The sequence below is a fragment of the Panthera tigris genome, chromosome C1 (assembly GCF_018350195.1).
Source record: "Panthera tigris isolate Pti1 chromosome C1, P.tigris_Pti1_mat1.1, whole genome shotgun sequence".
NCBI classification, from domain to species: Eukaryota; Metazoa; Chordata; class Mammalia; order Carnivora; family Felidae; genus Panthera; species Panthera tigris.
The window spans coordinates 8,620,365-8,639,122 of record NC_056667.1 but is presented as its reverse complement, the minus strand read 5'-3'; the positions used below and the strand labels follow the sequence as shown (position 1 = coordinate 8,639,122).

Genomic DNA, 18,758 nt, shown 5'->3' with positions numbered 1-18,758 from the left:
TTAGCCAAGGTCTTAACCAGAAAGCTGTGCACTGTGGAAACATCACTACCTCTCTGAGCCCATTTCTTTCTCCTCTTCCTCCTCCTCCTCCTTCTTCTTCTTCTAAAGTCTATCCATGTATTTTGAGAGAGAACACACGAGTGGGGGAAGGGCACAGAGAGAGGGAGAGAGAGGGAAGCCCAAGCAGGCTCCACCCTGTCAGCGCAGAGCCTGACGTGGGTCTCAGTCTCATGACTGTGAGATCATGACCTGAACCGAAATCAAGAGTCAGATGCTTAACTGACTGAGCCCCCCAGGCGCCCCGTCTCTGAGCCCATTTCTTATCACTCCCTCCACTCCCCGCGCTGGCCTGTTAGCCATTCTCCAATGTGCCAGATTCACTGTAGGGCCTCTGCACTGGCTGTTCCTTGGTCCGGCCCATGCTTGTTCGAGACTGTCAACACTTCTGCCGTGGTTGTGGCCATCCAGGCCGTGCTGTCCCTGTAGATCTTTGGCTGCACCACTGGTGCTGTCCTGGGCTCTGGAGATGGGGTCACCCACACTGCACACCTGCCCAGGCCACCCTGCGTCCGGACCTGGCTGCCCAAGACGTGATGCATTACCTCACGAACGTCCTCTTGGAGCATGGCTACAGCTTTAGCACAGTGGCCGAGTGGGAAATCATGTATGACGTCACAGAGATGATGTGCTATGTCACCTTGGACTTGGTGCGGGAGCTGGCCAGCAGCCTGTCATCCTCCTCCCTGGAGAAAAGCAATGAGCTGCCCACAGGTGGGGATCACCATCAGCGCTGCCCCGAGGCGCTCTTTCAGCCCTCCCTCCTGGGGAATCCTGGAGACCTCCTTCAACTCCATCAAGAAGTTGTCATGATACTGACATCCGGAAGGACCTCTTCGCTGACACGGTGCTGCCTGGTGGGGCCACCACGTATCTGGTTGTCGTTTCCGTCTTGCTGGTCCGATGGGGCTGGGAAAGTCTGAGCCTTAGGACCCACTTCCGTTCTTTCTTAAAAAATTTTTTTTTAGGGGCGCCTGGGTGGCTCAGTCAGTTAAGCGGCCGACTTCGGTTCAGGTCATGATCTCGCGGTTTGTGAGTTCAAGCCCCGCGTCAGGCTCTGTGCTGATGGCTCAGAGCCTGGAGCTTGTTTCGGATTCTGTGTCTCCCTCTCTCTCTGACCCTCCCCCGTTCATGCTCTGTCTCTCTCTGTCTCAAAAATAAATAAACGTTAAAAAAAAATTAAAAAAAAATTTTTTTTAATGTTTATTTATTTTTGAGGGGGTGGGGAGGGGCAGAGAGAGGGAGACACAGAATCCGAAGCAGGCTCCAGGCTCTGAGCTGTCAGCACAGAGCCCATTGTGGAGCTTGAACTCACGAAACGCGAGGTCATGACCTGGGCCGAAGTCAGACACGCAACGAACTGAGCCACCCAGACGCCCCTCTTTTTTTTTTTTTTTTTTTTTTTTTAGATTTTATTTTTAAGTAATCCTTTCAGCCAATATGGGCCTTGAACTCACGACCCCGAGGTCTAGTGTCATATGTTCCACTGTCTGAGCTAGCCAGGTGCCCCCTGTCTACTTTCCTTTCTTTTTTTTTTTTTAAACTTTATTTATTTTGAGAGAGAGAGAGAGAGAGAGCGCACACAAGCAGGGCATGGACAGAGAAAGAGAGATTGAGAGAGAAAGAGAGAATCCCAAGCAGGCTCCGGTCTGACAGCACAAAACCCAATGCGGGGCTCGATCTCACAAGCTGTGAGATCATGACCTGGGCCGAGATCAAGAGTCAGATGCTTAACCGACTGAGCCCCCCAGGCGCCCCTCCACTTTGCTTTCTTAACTGGTGTTTTCCTGCCAGAATGCCGTGGGGTGTTACTTGCCCTGAGTTGAAAAATGGTTTGCATTTACACCTGTACATTTATTCCTCCTTTTAATTTATGTAAGGTTTTTGTATGCAATTCTCAATTCTTCAAGAGATGACGATAAATTTTGGTGTTCTACTGTCACGTGAGAACTTTAGGCCCCAGCGCTACATCATCGCGTGAGGAAAATAAAGTTCTGCAGTAAACCAGAAAAAAAAAATTAGACAGTGCCCAGCAATTTTGTTTGCAAAGGCTCCAGACTTTGGGCTGTTACTAAGGGCTGTGATACCTTGTTCTCAAGAAACTTTTCTAAGAAAAAGGTGTGCAATTTCTTTTGGGGACTGTGTCAGGAAGATTTGGGGTGGAAGTGACAGAAATCGAACTTAAATTGGTCTAGGCACAAAGGTGGGGGGGGCAGATTTACTGGCTCATATAACTGCAAAGGCTGAAGTAGATTAACTTTGGGCATTTCCGGGGCCAGGAGCTCTAATGATCTCACCGGGATGTCAGCTAGAGGGACAATATGGTGAAGTCCTTCCTGGAGGTGGTGGGAAGGATAAGGCGACCCTTTCAGAACTCTTTTCCCTTATGAGGTTATAGAAATGAGAAATGTCATTTCTTTCTTTTTTTTTTTTAATTTTTTTAATGTTTATTTATTTTTGAGACAGAGAGAGACAGAGCATGAATGGGGGAGGGGCAGAGAGAGAGGGAGACACAGAATCGGAAGCAGGCTCCAGGCTCTGAGCCGTCAGCCCAGAGCCCGACGCGGGGCTCGAACTCACGGACCGCGAGATCATGACCTGAGCCGAAGTCGGACGCTCAACCGACTGAGCCACCCAGGTGCCCCGAGAAATGTCATTTCTATAGAGATAGAAATTACGCTCAGATGCTGCTGGTGAGGCTGGACACGGGATGGGAAGAATTAAGAGCTATTTTCTTCCAGGCTACTGATCTCAGCCTTCCCTCTGATAACCATCAGTTTAGAGATTCGCTTCACAGCAAAGAAGAGCTGCACACTCACGAACTCATGCTGGTTTCCAAAGCACCCCCAACACACACACACACACACACACACACACACACACGCACACCTGCATTGATGCCACAGCTGTGAAGGATCTGATGGCTCTTCTGCAGACATTTTCTGGCCTTTGGAGAAAGCGTAAAGAGTCACAGAAGATGCAGATACCAGCAGGGGCTGGGAGCCGGCGAGCAGACCTAACCATGAACGAGGGGCAGCTGACTCTCACAGGGCTTTTGCACCTGTGAGAAATCTTCATTTCATTCCTTCATTCTACACAAGGGGGAACAGAGTCCCAGAGCAGAGAAATGACGTGCATAAAAGCCACACCATGAGACAACAGCAGGCAGAGACTTACCACCTGTGGACCCCCTGGACAGTGTGCCTTGCTTCCTCCTTCCCCTTTCCCCGGAGGTCGGTGCTCTCATTGTGCTGCCCTTTCTGGCTGCCCAGGGCTGGAGGTCAGAGTCAGAGGGGAGCTGAGGAGAAGTAGTTTAGCACATTTGCCCCAAACCTTTCCTTGTCTGCGTCTTCTCCCTTCTGACAAGAGCCTAGATGCTATAGATTGAGTGTCTGTGTCCCCTCCCCCACAAATTCATTTGTTGAAACCTATTTCCCCAATGTGAGAGGGTTAGGAGGTGGGACCTTTGGAAGGTGATTAGGTCGTGGGGGTGGAGCCCTCACAATGGGATTACTGCCCTTTTAAAAGAGACTCCAGAGAGCTCATCTGTCCCTTCTGCCAGTTGAGGTTATAGGGCAAAGACGGTGCTTACGAACCAGTAAGAGGGCTCTCACCCGACATGGAATCTACTAGTCTTGATCTTGGACTTTCCAACTTCTAGAATCATGAGAAATACATTTCTGTTGCTTATAAACCACCCAGTCTATGGTATTTTGCTATAAGGCAGCCCACACTAAGAGACTAGAGGTGGTAGTTGGTCAGTTAAGCAGCCCTCAGCTCTGCCCAGAATGCCCTCCTCATCTTCCTTCTAATGGATAATTCTTTCTTTTGTTTTTTAATGTTTTTATTTATTTTTTGAGACAGAGAGAGAGACAGAGCATGAGCAGGGGAGGGGCAGAGAGAGAGAGAGAGGGAGAAGTGGGCTCCAGGCTCCAAGCTGACAGCACAGAGCCCGACGCGGGGCTCGAACCCACAAACCGCGAGATCATGACCTGAGCTGAAGTCGGACGCTTAACCGACTGAGCCACCCAGGCACCCCCGTGGATAATTCTCTCTAATCCTTCAAAGCCTTAGCTCAGTAATAACTTCTTCGGGAAGCTCCCCCTTCAACTGAGTCTTCCTGCTGTGCTTACAGAGCACACCCAGGACTGTCCAGTGTCGGTGGCCACACCACCCTGGGGAGTCTGTGACTGCATCTTTCTCCCTGCACTGTGCATTCCCCAAGAGCAGAGCTTGTCTCGTTCATTCTGTGTTCCCACTTCCTAGCAGAAAGCTTAGTTTTGCCTGCACAGTCTCATCCCTCCTCATGACAACCATGTAACACAGACATGAGAAAAGATGAAGAGATGCGCGGTAACTTGCCTGAGATCCCATAAGTAGCAAAAGGTTGAGGTGCTGTTGAATCTAGGCAGTCTGATTTCAGAGTCCGGGCTCCAGACCACGGAGACCCCACACGTTCAATAAAGGCTTGTTGAATGAATTAAGGGGCTTCTTTCTTTCTCTGTAGCCAGCACCTAGCACCTAAGGTTTGACACTGGTAAGAACCAACATTGCCACCACAACCACCTTTACGGAAGCTTATTAAGTACCAGGCATTATGCTCGGCATTTTGCGTATACTGGATTAATCGCACATTACCATTGAAACAAATTGCTGCGAACTTAGTGCCTTAAAATAACAAATTTATTTCCCTACAGTTCTGGAGATCAGAAGCCTGAAGTATGTTTCAATGGGCTAAACTCAAGGTGCTGGCAGGCAGGCCTGTGTTCCTTCTGGAAGCTCTAGGGAAGAAACCATTTTTGTGCTTTTTCTTGCTTCTAGAGGCCAATTGCGCTCATGGCTTCTTCCTCCATCTTCAAAGATGCCAGTTGTAGTGTAGAATCTTCTCTCATACCTGATCTCCATTTCCATCCTTCCATTTTTCTCTCTCTGACCCTGATCCTCCTGCTTCCCTCTTATAAAGACCCTTGTGATTATATTAGCCACCCCCCCATAATCCAGGATAATCTTTCTACCTCCAGATCTTTAATCACATAGACAAAGCCTCCTTTGCCATATTAAGCAATATATTCACAGTTTCTGGAGACTGGGACATGGACATCTTTGGGGAAAATTGTGCAGTCTACAACATATACCATCTCATTTAACCCTTGTACAGTAATGCTGTGACATAGTGGTACAAGCTCCACTTAATAGGAGTGGAAGATGTGTGGCACACAGGGGGTGCGCATAAGTGTTCGTGGGGATGATCTGGTGTGACAGCTGATTGATAATACATTGTTCTTCACTGGACAGAAGGTCCTGAAGGATGTATCCAGTCCTGTGTCTTCCCTAAAATCTCCTCTACAATCCTCCTGGCCCACCCCGGGGCAGGTGGAGGCTCCGTCAGAGTGCTTAGCACTTAATTGTTTCCCTGGCCTGACTCTTCTCCCAGTGAGATCACTATCTCCTTCAGGGAAATTGTATTCCTAATTCTTTGTCTCTTCCCATGATGCCCTGGGCTTTTCACAGACTTCATTTTCTCTCTTGTAGTCCTTGAAAGGAGAGAGTATGTGTCCATTTTGCAGAAGAGCAAAGTGAGGCTCAGGTTACATGCAGGGTCATTTCTTTTTTTTTTTTAACATTTTATTTATTTTTGAGAGAGACAGAGACAGAGACAGAGTACAAGTGGGGGAGGGGCAGAGAGAGAGGGAGACACAGAATCTGAAGCAGGCTCCAGGCTCTGAGCTGCCAGCACAGAGCCCGACGCGGGGCTCGAACTCATGAACTGAGAGATCATGACCTGAGCTGAAGTCAGATGCTTAACCGACTGAGCCACCCGGGCGCCCCGGGTCATTTCTTGATAGATGCTGGTTGATGGACTCTGTCTTGCTTCCAACTCTTTACTTCTTTTTTTTTTTTTTTTTAACGTTTATTTATTTTTGAGACAGAGAGAGACAGAGCATGAACGGGGTGGGAGGGGTGGTCAGAGAGAGGGAGACACAGAATCCGAAACAGGCTCCAGGCTCTGAGCTGTCAGCACAGAGCCCGACGCGGGGCTCGAACTCACGGACCGTGAGATCATGACCTGAGCTGAAGTCGGACGCTTAACCGACTGAGCCACCCAGGCGCCCCCCCAACTCTTTACTTCTAACGTCAGCATGAGGGACTCTACATTCTCAGCAGCCTCTGACCCTCTGACTCAGCTCTGCCACTTGACTGGATTTTGTTTTCTCTTTCACTTTCACTAATCTCTGGATATTCTTCCTATGGTGTATGTACACACACACACACACACACACACACACGCACACACTCCGGCCCCCAGAATCTTCCCAGGACTGGCATCTTTATGGAGCTCTTACCCCTTGTCCCCCCATCTTCATCTGTAAAATGGTCATCTTAGCCACACTTTACATCCTTTTTCTTGCACACAGCCACCAACTTACACATCCCTCATGGCACAGCTTTCTCTACCTTTGGAAATGACAATAAATTAATCTACTTTTTCTTTTAGTAGAAACCCCTTGCAATCACCCTGGTGGTGATTAAGAGGGTCAGGTCTGGAATCAGACTGCCTGGGTTGGAACCCAAGCTTTCCTAGTCATTAACTAAGAAAGCATATTAATTCCTCTGAGCTCTGTTTCCTCACTTTTTAAAAAAAATAAGTATGTTTGTTTGTTTGTTTGTTTATAGAGCACAAACAGGGGAGAGGCAGAGAGAGAGAGAGAGAATCCTAAGCAGGGATTCAGAGTAGAGCCTGACGCAGGGCTCGAACCCACAAACTGTGAGATCATGACCTGAGCCGAATCAAGTCGGATGCTTAACCGACTGACCCACCCAGGTCCCCCTGTTCCCTCATTTAAAAAATGAAAAACAATAAACAGTATTTTTCTCACATATCTGGCAGATGCTATTTTTTGAAGGTAAGATTTGTTTAGAGGTCACTGCTTCTGCCCCTTGCTGCCTTTTTTCCATCACCCATACCCCATTCTCTCATCGTGCTGCTTGTCAACACAAGGCATCTGGAAGGGGTGGTGACATCAGTCATGTACGCTTTGGGGGGGGGGTGGTTAATCTGCTGTGTCTCTTCCCAGGGCCATTTTTCCTTGCAGCCTCATTTGCAATCACAGATGGGAGGTCCAGACCATCTGCTAATGGGAATTAGGTCACGGATGGTCAGATGAGGGAGGCACTGGGGAGGGGCACTCCTCATACCTGTAGTGTCCCACCAAATAGATAACCATCTTCCAGTCATCCTTGCTTTTTTCCGTCACGTGTTGGCTTGGTGGGGGAGAGGAAGTGTTGGCACCTGGAGGAGGTTTGATAGAAGGCATTCCTGGATGACTTCATCTCTGGGCCTTGCCTCTCAAAATTCCAGCCAAATCAGTTCTACCGTTTAAGGGATGGAAGCGGGGTCAGCATTCCAGAAGTTCCTTGTCATACCCAGGCTTTTAATCAGATGATACTGGAGAATTAGCATCCTAGTGCAGGCAGTTGTGAGAGGGTGGGGAGGGGTCTCAAAGGTCCCTGCTGCATGCTTGTCTTTCCGGCCAGACCTGGGTTGAGGAGAGCGAGACCTCTTGGTTGAGTTTGCTCAGAACCATCAGAACCACGGACAGCGGTCAGGGTGCCCTGAAGACCCGCAGCGGCGCAGGGTGCAGAGAGCAGAGCCCGTGCCGAGTTACAGGCAGGCGAGGGGAGGGAAGACGCGCTCCGGTGGCGGGGGGTTGGCTGGGACTGTTCTGGCTCTGAGTCACCCCGTGCGCCCCGCACTTGCGTCGTGGGGCCTCGGAACGCTGGAGTTGTGTCTGCCTTCTCCGAGAATGGTTGGGGGTGGGGAGGAGAGGCCCTGGGAGTTTTGCAGGAAAGGAGGCAGCGCGAGGCGAAGGACCTGTTGGTGTCCCCCGCGCGCTCCCGCCCCCCGGCCGGGCCCATTGCTATACAAGGCCTGCTCTCCCCAGCATCCACCCCCAGCGAGTATGGTCGCAGGCGCGGAGGGGTACATTCCCCCGCCCTGAGCTCAGCGTGCCGGAATGCGGCCGATAAATCAGAGATAACCCCAGGCCCGGGATAAAAGGCCGAGGTTGTCCTAGGATCCGGGAGAGCGTCCGCCGGCCTCTAGGAGGTGAGACGTGACCCGGAAGACAGCGCAGCGGCAGCGGCAACGATCTCTTTCTCTCCGGTGACATGGACCCCAAGACGGCGCTGCTCCGGGCCCTCCTGCTCCTCCTGTTCTTGCACCTGTCGCCTCTAGGAGGTCGCTCCCACCCGCTGGGCGGCCCCGGCCCCGCAATACAGGTGAGAGAGCTTCAGCCTGCGAAAAGGCTGCTGTGGGTAGCAGCAGTTAAACGGGTCCTGAGCTCTTGTCCCAAAAGGTCTTCAGCCCCCCTAGCGAATTAGTGATAAGGGATTAGAAAGCAACCGGATTGGGTGCCAGGACCCCTACCTAAGGTGGTTGGTTCATCTCAGCTCCGTCTAGGGCGGTTTGGCCAGGTGCCGGTTGCTGAGGCTGGGGCTGTCCCCACGCATTGCAGGAGCTGCTGGACGGTCTGCGGGACACAGTTTCAGAGCTGCAGGAAGCCCAGATGGCCCTGGGACCCCTCCAGCAGGGCCACAGCCCCGCAGAATCCTGGGAGGCCCAGGAGGAACCCCCTGCGCGGGTCCTTGCGCCCCGTGACAATGTCCTCCCGGCCCTGAGACGACTAGGCAGTTCCAAGATGATGCGTGATTCAAGGTGCTTTGGCCGGAGGCTGGACCGGATTGGCTCCCTCAGTGGCCTGGGCTGCAATGGTAAGCCCCCTCCCTGCCAGCTTGATCCCCCTGCCCCACTCCTATGGGTCCCACCATCGGAACCACTTCTGGGTTTATTGTCTCTGGGAACCACATTCTGAGAAGAAGACACTTGGGCTTTACTCTCTCTTGCTGACAGTGCTTAGGGCCAAGGGGCACCTTTCTAGAAATATTAAATGTGGACATCATTCGTTACTATGTCCACGAGTCCCTACCAGCTTCTCTTGCCTCGCTGACCAAAAGGGGCAGAGTCGCCTTAGGATGGAATCCAGTCATTCTCTGGCTGCATCTCCTTGGAGCAGAAAGACTCCTAAACGTTTTCCTCCTGGTTTCCCCCAGCCTGTCTATAGCCTCAAAGGCAGAGGACGGGATCACCGGGGCAGCAATAATTTCCAGTTTACAGATGAGGAGACTGAGGTCCAGAGAGAGGGATCATTCTAAAGCCTCAAACACCCAGATCAGCCGAGGATGGGGGTGGGGGTGGTGGTGGCAGGGATCACACCCAGTGTGGGGAAGCTCAGATCCTGCCTCAGTTTCCCACCTGACGCCGTCATCACCCTTTCTCCCCCCCCACACAGTGCTGAGAAGGCATTAAGAGGAAGTGCCGGTGCAGACATCTGCGTCTGATTCTTCATCAACTCCCTGAGCCCCTTCGAAGCAATTCTTATTTATTTATTTTTATTTATTTATTTATTGTGATTGTTTTATATAAGATGATTCTTATCTCCGAGCACACATTTTCCACGGTGAAATAAAGTCAACATTTTATCTTCTTCTTTCGCAACTGATTTGTCCTGGGGCGCCTGGGTGGCTCAGTTGGTGGAGCTTCCTTCCGGATCTTGGTTTCAGCTTGGGTCATGATCTCATAGTTCGTGAGTTCAAGCTCCGTTGTCGGGCTCTGCGTTTATAGTGCAGAGCCTGCTTGGAATTCTCGCTCTCTCCCTCTCTCTCTGCTCCTCCTTCTCTCTCTCTCTCTCTCTCTCAAAATAAATAAATAAACTTAAAAAATGTTAAAGAAAAGAAACTGATTCGTCTTAGTGCATTAGAAGAAATACATCATTAAAAAAAAAACAAAACCCACACACCAAAAAACCCAAAGCCTTTGTTTTCCTGAAGGTTCTAAAAGTGTCCTAATGGTGGGGTGGGGAGAAGGCATCAGAGCTGGTCAGGTAGGAGTAGGGGTGCCCTGCTTCTCCTGAAGGGTTTTTCTTGTTCTGAAATGTCTACAAATACCTCAAGCACTCAAGACACTTTGCAGAAACTGCTTTTCAAAGCTGGCAGTTTCTCCCTGGGAGTGCAGATGGGCCCTGAGACGTTCACGCAACACGGGAGTGTGGGTCAGTGTTTGCTCACTAGCTTTCCCTCTGTCTGGAATTCTGCCATCGGAGACATTCTCCCTGGTGATTGTTTCCTTTAAAGCCCTGAGTTCAATAGCATTTTCATTTCCCCATCCCAGGTTTAAAAGTGTCTGACAAAAGGCCCAGCATTTAGGGTGCCCCTTTTCCGGGGGCTCCACATCTTTACTTCCTCTCTGCCTCAGAGAGAGAAACCTCTCATCTCTAGGGCCGAAAAGGAAACAACCACCAGAGTCATACTGGGTTGTCTTATTCAGCAGGGAGTCCTGCTGGTACGCTGCCCTGTACCCCACGGTCCCCCCTTCCCAAGCGCCCTGCCTCTCGAGCATCCCGGGCCACACTCCTTTGCTTTCAGGCTCCCAGGCCTCAGCTCCTGCAGTCCCCTTGCCCAGAATGCCTTTTAGGATGCTAGCTCTGCAGAAGGGACAGGACTATTCTTATCCCCGTTTGATGGATGAGAAAACTGAGACCCAGAAAACCGAAGCCCCCCTACCTGGCCGCATGTGGCCACGGATGCTCTGAGCTCTCCCACTGAGTGGAGAGCCAAGTGACTCTTGAGCCTGTGCCCTCTCCCCGCGCTCCTGGCCTTGAACTTCACTCTCCTGACCTTCCTGCTGTTCTCAGCTAATGTTGCTGCCACCGAGGGGAACCACAAGTGGTAGGTCTCTGTGTCGTTTCTCATGTCAGCCCAGTGTGTGCCAAAGGTTCTGGACAGCCGATGACATCAATTAAGGTTTTTAAAATGAGGTTGAGGAGCGAGTTGCTTTCTAATAAAACTGTGAGCCACCTTTACCTGGTGTTTCCGACCCAGGGAGTGCAATGAATACTCAGCGTAGTTAACTTTCACAAAGCCCTCATCAGGCACCAGCTACTGTCTCGTTAACTCCTATAGTCCTTGCAACAAACCTCTGAAGAGCTCTTACTAACCCTCATTTTAATAGAGGGGGAAACTAAGGCACAGAGAGGTGATGTGACTTGCTCAAGATCATGCAGTTAGTAAGTGGCAGAGCCAGGGTTCAGGTCCAGCACCCAGGTCCCTAACCACTGCATCACCCCGTCCCTCCCAAGTCAGTGAAGCAGGTTTGCTGGTGGGAGGAAAATTGCCCTACTAATGGCATCATTCGGCTCCGCGTTTGGTGAACTACCGCTGCCCGCTGGTGACCTCTCCCCTCTGCTCAGGTGATGAAGGCGGGCCTTTCTCAGAACACCCACTCCCCAAATCCAGCCAACGCTTCTTCCCAGTGAGTCTGGCTTATCCATATGTAGGGCTCAGGTGGGTGGGGTCTGTACATACGATACGTGTGTTACTTGGGTCTTCTCCGCAGGCAAAAGTCTGAGAAAGAGGACCGCAGAGAGAACAGCAAAGGAGCCAAATGTGACCGCTGGAGGACGGGGGTGGGTAGCCCGTGTACTCAATGGAGGGACCTCGCATTGAGCTCCCCTCGTGTTTGGTGTTTGTGGGGAGCAATGCAAACACGCCCTGTCTATAGATGCCCTTAAAATTCTTTTAAATGTTTATTTTTGAGAGAGAGAGAAAGCATGCAAGAGTGGGGTTCGGCAGAGAGAGAGGGGGACGGGGGATCTGAAGCGGGCTCTGTGCTGACAACAGCAAGCCTGACGTGGAACTCCAACTAACCGTGAGATCATGACCTGAGCCAAAGTCAGACGCTTAATCGAAACCAAATGAACCACCCAGGTGGCCTTATGGATGCCCTTTAAAACCTGCCTTCCCTGGGGCGCCTGGGTGGCTCAGTCAGTTAAGCATCAGACTTAGCGTCAGGTCATGATCTTGAAGTTTGTGAGGTCAAGCCCGGAGTCAGGCTGTCTGCTATGAGCGCAGAGCTCGCTTCAGATACTCGGTCCCCCTCTCTCTCTGCCCTTCCTTGCCTCTCTCAAAAATAAATAAACATGAAAAAAACATGGCCCTCCCTAACCTGTGACCCTGACCCCTTCAAATGTACCCCCCCCCCCACGTAGCTATAGCCATGGCATTCACCTCCCTGACTTCCCTATTATCAGCCTCATTGTCCAACGAAGCTGCCAGATTATATCTCTCCGTAGATGGTCATCACTGTCATCTTCCCAGAAAGATGTGCTGGTGAAAATAGAGCCCAGGAGCCCTAACCCACGTCTTCAAAGCTGGAAAGGATTTAAGTAGAGAGTGGATGGGCTTTGCTGGGTCCCAAGTGTTGAGGTTACAGAAGTCAGGATAGTATTGGGACTGAATGTTTTCTTTTTAAAATTTTTTTAATGTTTATTTATTTTTGAGAGAGAGAGAGAGAGAGAGAGAGAGAGAGAATGTGAGCAGGAGAGGAGCAGAGAGAGGAAGACACAGAATCCGAAGCAGACTCCAGGCTCCCAGCTGTCAGCACAGAGCCCGATGCGGGGCTCGAACTCACTGACCGTGAGATCATGACCTGAGCTGAAGTCGGACGCTTAACCGACTGAGCCACCCAGGCGCCCCGAACATCATTTTCAAAGTCAGAAACAACCATCCCTAAACGTGCAGCAGGATCTTGCCAATTTCTTCCAACTGGGGCTTCTGCTGCAGACCATGTGTGACATTCCTGGGACCTCATGGCTCCCCGAAGCAGCCCACAGCGTCCCCGCGGAGAATCCTGAGATGGGGACTCTGCGATAGAAGCTAGAGACTCCCCAATTCTGGATCCTCCCCCCCATTTGCAATGCTCATTCCATTGTGTGACTGAGACAACTTCTTTCCAGTGATAAGGAAATAAAGGCTGTTGACTTTTTAGCTAGTGGGAGAGGTGGGGGTGGGGGGTGGATCTGCTTTTCTGGGCCTTTGCTTTTCTTCTGCCTCACTCCTCCAGGCTGGCTTCTAAACACGCCGTCAAATATTAACTTCTCCACGCGGGCGGTGTGCACACCCCCCAAAATTGGGCCGGGGCATGGAAAAGAAGAGAAACTTCACATCAAGCCATTTTCTGTCTCAGGTGCAAATGGAAGGCTTCACCAGGATTGGGGTAATCAGACAATCTGGGGCTGGTCTCTGTTTCCACTAAGCCTTGTCAGTGCAGAAGGTGGTAAGTTGGTTCAACGTCAAGTCCTCGGGGCAGCAAAACTGAATATGCTCTTTCTTGCCACCTCCCTTCCACAAAATAGACAGCAATAAAAACCAAACGCAACCCGGACAAAAAGCTGAGGCTACTAGAAGAAATGCGACAACTGACACTGAGGCCCTGCTCAGGCTTCACTCCGGAAGAGGAGAGGTTACTTTAATACAAGGAGCCGGGAAAATTCTGAAATTCTCTTTCCGGAACCTGGAAGGGCATTTCCCCCTCTCCTCGGGCCACCTGCAGACTTCAGAAGTGGCTCAGGACAGAGGAGCAGCACAGGCCCTCGGGCCGAGCTATTGCAGGGACTACCTGCCACAAGGCCCTTCCAGAAGTCGCCGCCCGCCTCAAAGGCCTGTCTGAAAGGGCATCTCCAGGGGATCGGCCGTGTGACGCACACAGCAAGGAGCATCAGTTCCCCCAGTGTGGCTGCTCACTGAATCCTCTTTGCTAATAATAACCCTGCCAACCGAGCGATTAAGCTGTGAGCACATTCCAGGGACTCCAGGATACGAGGGTTTTGCCCCCAGACTTCCTGTTCAGGGTTGCACCCACTCTGGATTTCAAGCTGAGTTCGGCTGACCCTGATAAGGTTCCTGGAGAGCGCTCCTTTCTCCTTCTGTCTTAGAATAAAATCACCCTGGATACCTCTTGTGACCTCTGGCCTCGTACTGCCCCGATTTCCTGCCCGCCCGCAGAACAGCCTCTCTACCTGACCAGCCAGGGAGGGGGCTTGGCACATGCATTTCCTGGCTTCCGGGGAGCCCCTCGAAACACATCGGGTGTGTCGGCCGGTCGCGGGGCTTGGATGACCCTTTCCGTGAGGTAGTCCACACACACACGCATGCTCACGGACTTGCCAAGCACACCCCCTGCCCAGGAAGGGGGAGGGTAAAGGAGCTGCTCAGAGGTCACCTGGAGAGTGGGGATCGGGGCGTGTTTAATCAGAGACCGCACCGAAAGGGCTGGCAAGGAACTGTCATGCTAAGGGGCAGCAGCATCTGTGAAATGGATTAGGAATTACGGGCGCTGGTGTCAGACCTGGGGTTCCAGCCCTGGCCTCGCCACTTAGGCAGTGACCTTGGGCAAGTGACATAACCTCTGTCTTAGTTCTGCCCCTCTGTGAATGAGAACAATATTACCCAATGTTACATATTGTTACCCAATATTACACAATGGGGGCTGTGATGAAAATTAGATAATCCATCTAAAGTTCTCCACATGGTGTCGGGCATGTTACCGCTGATCAACACGGGCAACCGTTCTCACCATCTTTCAAACAGATAGCACTTCACACTTGAGAACGCGTGTGCAGAATGCACACATTGGTAGTTCATCTAAGCCTCATGGCAACACTGAGGGGTGGGTAGAGCATGGGGAAAATAAGGCTGTGACGATGTGTGTAACCTGGTTTGCTCGGGGCTCTAGCACGGGCCTCTCAACCCTTCAAATTTGGGGTTTTCCCCCCAAGTCCATCTTGCATTGAGTAGTACGTTAACATGGAGTTCAGTGCTTAGTGAACAGAGGGCGCTCATTAAATGTGGGCAGCCTTGGGGAGCCTGGCTGGCTGTTGGGAGGGTGTGCAACTCGTGCTCTTGGGGTTGTGAGTTCGAGCCCCACGTTGGGTGTGGAGATTACTTAAAATCTTGAGGGGCGCCTGGGTGGCTCAGTCGATTAAGCTTGATTTCGGCTCAGGTCATGATCTCGCGGTCTGTGGGTTCGAGCCCCGTGTCGGGCTCTGGGCTGACAGCTCAGAGCCTGGAGCCTGCTTTGGTTCTCTATCTCCCTCTCTATCTGCCCTTCCCCTGCTCATGCTCTGTCACTCTCTCTCTCTCTCTCTCTCTCTCTCTCTCTCTCAAAAATAAATAAACTTCAAAAAAAAGTTAAAATCTTGAAAAAAAAGGGGGGGGAAGACTTGTTGCCTGTTAATTTTCTTTGGGGGGTGGGTCAGGAAAATGGAGGCCTCAGTGGCTCATCACTCGCCTGGCCTCATGGAAGGTCATGGAAGACATTAAGGGAAACTGGGTGCCACATTCACCTCCCCGTCACTCCACCAGCCAACTCGCCACAGGAGCTTTCCTGGGAGTGTTGGGGCCATCATAAACTTCAAACTCAGAGTCTGAGCTGCTCTAATCAGCGAGGTGACAGGGATGAAACCATTGGCCTCTCGAAGTGCCCACCTCCCTCAACACTGTGGAGGGGAAGGAGGAGGAGCTTGGCAGAGGGATGGTTGCGTTCCCAAAAGTTTTCTTGGTGTTTACGTGTGGGAGCTGAGTTCTTGGGATGTTCATCACATTTGGTTCCCGGCTGACTTAATATTCTAAATAATAACTCCCTCTTCACCTGACTGCCGAGAATGACTGCCAGGAGTGAGGGCAGCTCAGTTGGAGGGAGAGGTCTGCCCTCACGGCTGATGAGTCAGGTGTGAGGCCGGCTTGAGCATCTGGACTAATTTGTCCCGAGCTGCCGGCCGCCTGCCACTTCCTCCTCTCCCGCCCTTATTTGGAGCCCCTGACAGCTGAGCCGAAAAACCTACCCGGGGAGCTGGGCGCTGGCCAACCGTCACCCTCTGCCTCTCCGCATGGGTCCTGTTGCCCAGGAGAAAGAAGCCCCAGGCATCACTGTGAGATAACCAAGGACTCTTTTTTGCTCTTCTCACACCTTTGAAGTGGGAACCTCTTGAGGCAAATCAACAAGAATGTGGCTCTTGCAGCTGAGGGTCTGGGGTTGTTGGGGCTGCTCAAGGTGGAGGGGGCAGTGACAGGCTCTGCTGGGCTGATAGCTTTAAAAGGTCATCTTCTGCTGTTCCCTCATTCAGCTGCTTTATCGCTGCAAGTGACAGAATGGGGAGGGTTCCGTCCCTCTTGCGCTCTTGGAGAGCTGGGGGGCTATAAAAAGAGGAGGCGCAGGGCAGCTGGGAGACAGGCGGAGGGAGGCTGAGAGAAGGAGAAGAGAGGACAGAGAGGCAGCAAGCACCAGAACACTCCTTGACCGACGCCATCATGGGCTCCTTCTCCACCATCACCGCGAGCTTCCTCCTCTTCCTGGCGTGTCAGCTCCTGTGGCAAACAGGAGCTAACCCGGTATATGGCTCTGTGTCCAACGCAGACCTGATGGATTTCAAGGTAGGACCGGGACAGGGGCCACAGTCTGGGACCAGGGGGCTTTGTGACACTGTGCTGGTCACTGAGACCTCTCCCTTTCCCCGTGTGTTCTTTTTGTAAAGAATTTGCTGGACCATTTGGAGGACAAGATGCCTTTAGAAGATGAAGTCGTGCCCCCACAAGTACTAAGTGAGCAGAATGAGGAAGCTGGGGCAGCTCTTAGCCCCCTCCCTGAGGTGCCTCCCTGGGCTGGGGAGGTCAACCCAGCCCAGAGAGATGGGGGTGCCCTTGGGCGGGGCTCCTGGGACTCCTCCGATAGATCTGCCCTCCTGAAAAGCAAGTTGAGGGCACTGCTTGCTGCCCCTCGGAGTCTGCGGAGGTCCAGCTGCTTTGGAGGCAGGATGGACAGGATTGGAGCTCAGAGTGGACTGGGCTGCAACAGCTTCCGGGTAAGAGGAGCTGGGGGTGGAAATGGAGTGGGGAGGAAGGCGGTTATGGTTTCACTGAGACTCAAACTTTGTCAAAGAACACCACCAGGGATGCCTCCTGCAGTAAAGAGACCAGAGTAGGAGCTTTCTTTTTGGAAATTTTGTGTCCCAACTTGGGGCAATGACATCATCATTCTCAGCTACAGGCTGCTAAGGAAATGCTAAGAAAAAAAAAGTTACTGCCATGAGCACTGGGGACTTAAAATGTTCATGGAGCCAAGTCACCTTTGTTCTGCTGATTGGCAGTTCATGTGCCTCCCCAGAATTGTCAGACCCCGAAGGATTAAATGAAAATGACCAGGGTTGACTTATAGCTTCTAACAAGCAATTTGTGTACCAGTTCATGAAACTCAGGGTTGTCAGGCCGGAGTGGGGGCTGCTGGGAAGTGAGCACAGTCCTGTGAGGTTGACTTTTCCAATAGGGCCAGGTCACCAAGCCAACCTTGTCTCTGTTCTCTTTGTAGTACCGAAGATAATGGCCAGGGAGGAAAAGGCAGGCCAGGCCCTGCGCAGACTTCGAGAGACCCTCATCCTTTGGGGTCTCTCACTCAACTTTGTCCCATCTCATTGCCATCAAGTTGAGCCGTGATGAGCACCCTATTCAAGCTGCAGCCTCTTGTCAACGTTTCTCACATTTTATGCTGAATGTAGACCAAGTGGTTTAATTGTGGCTTCCCCTCTGCTCCCATCCTATGCATTAAATTTTAGGATAGACGCTCACCCATTACTGAAAGCTGTTTGAATCATGAATAAACTTCAGCACCACGGACAGAAGCCGAAGGCTCGGGTTGGTGATTTCTTTCTTTTTCCTGGGAAGAGAATTCAGCCTGATACCCATTTACCTTTTGTCAGAGAGAATGCCCGGTTTCTCTCTTCTTCCTTTTAAACATAATAGAATTTATCTTGGGGAGCCATTTAAGGTTCACAGCAAAATGAAGCAGAAAGTATAGAGGCTTCCCATAGGCCCCCTGCCCTCACACATGCAGAGCCAGCCCCGTCATCAATGTGTCCCACCAGAATGGAGCCTTTGTGACAGCTGATGAACTTACACTGACACATTGTTGAGACCCAGGGTCCACAGCTGACATTAGGGTCACTCTTGGTGGCATGCTGTGGATTTGGACAAATTCTTGCTTGTATTCCCTCCCACCTCTTACCCTTAAATTTTTCTTTGGTGGAAGGTGGGGCACAAACCACAGTTCACAGTTTACTCTCTCACATCAGCCTTATCACAGATCCTGGAAATGCCCCAGGAGACTGAAAGGGCATTTATTTTTCAGATTTGCTCATATTCAGGGCACTTATTTATTAAAAAGAAAACTTACAAACATCTGGGTTTTTTTTTTTTTTCTGGTTGCATCTAATGTAGCTTGTACCCCATAGACAATTTTGTACACCCAGTAGTTTTTTGTTTTGTTTTTTGTTGTTGTTGTTTTTGGAGGCACATATATACTCAGAGCCTAAAAAAAAAAAAAAATCAAGGCACATTTGTAAATGAGGGCGCTAACAAAACTTTCTCTGATACATTTTGAGAGAGTTACTTGGCACAGCTGAGTGACTGCACTTTAAGAAAGTGGGCAAAGCATTTGGGTTTAAGAGCTGAGCAAAGCAGGGCACCTGTGGGGCTCAGTCGGTTGAGCATCCGACTTCAGCGCAGGTCATGATCTCGTGGTTCTTGCGTTGGAGCCCCATATCAAGGCTCGCTGTTGTTAGCGTGCAGCCCACTTCAGATCCTTGGTCCCCCTCTTTCTCTGCCCCTCCCTCACTCATGCGCTCTTTTTCTCTCCCCCCCTCCCCAAAATGCTGAGCAAAGTGAAGAAAAAACGTTTGCTGACGAACCGCACATTTATGTGCCTTTTGGGTACTAACACATAATTAAAAAGTAGCCGCCAGCTTTCTCTAATTCAG

General features: G+C 51.1%; 2 protein-coding genes and 1 pseudogene across 2 annotated transcripts; all 3 read left to right on the top strand.

The window, feature by feature from the left end:
• Window positions 1-366: 366 nt before the first annotated feature.
• Window positions 367-2,038, top strand: LOC102968858 (annotated as a pseudogene).
• Window positions 2,039-8,057: 6,019 nt separating this feature from the next.
• Window positions 8,058-9,580, top strand: NPPB (natriuretic peptide B). The gene is made up of 3 exons (XM_007083807.2): window positions 8,058-8,337; window positions 8,574-8,829; window positions 9,408-9,580. Exons 1-3 carry the CDS (start codon window positions 8,227-8,229, stop codon window positions 9,422-9,424), a joined length of 384 nt encoding a protein of 127 aa, XP_007083869.1. The 5' UTR covers window positions 8,058-8,226; the 3' UTR covers window positions 9,425-9,580.
• Window positions 9,581-15,936: 6,356 nt separating this feature from the next.
• Window positions 15,937-17,624, top strand: NPPA (natriuretic peptide A). Its single transcript, XM_007083865.3, has 3 exons — window positions 15,937-16,383; window positions 16,485-16,811; window positions 17,315-17,624. The coding sequence occupies exons 1-3, from the start codon at window positions 16,261-16,263 to the stop codon at window positions 17,324-17,326; spliced, it is 462 nt and encodes a 153-aa protein (XP_007083927.1). The 5' UTR covers window positions 15,937-16,260; the 3' UTR covers window positions 17,327-17,624.
• Window positions 17,625-18,758: the final 1,134 nt, after the last annotated feature.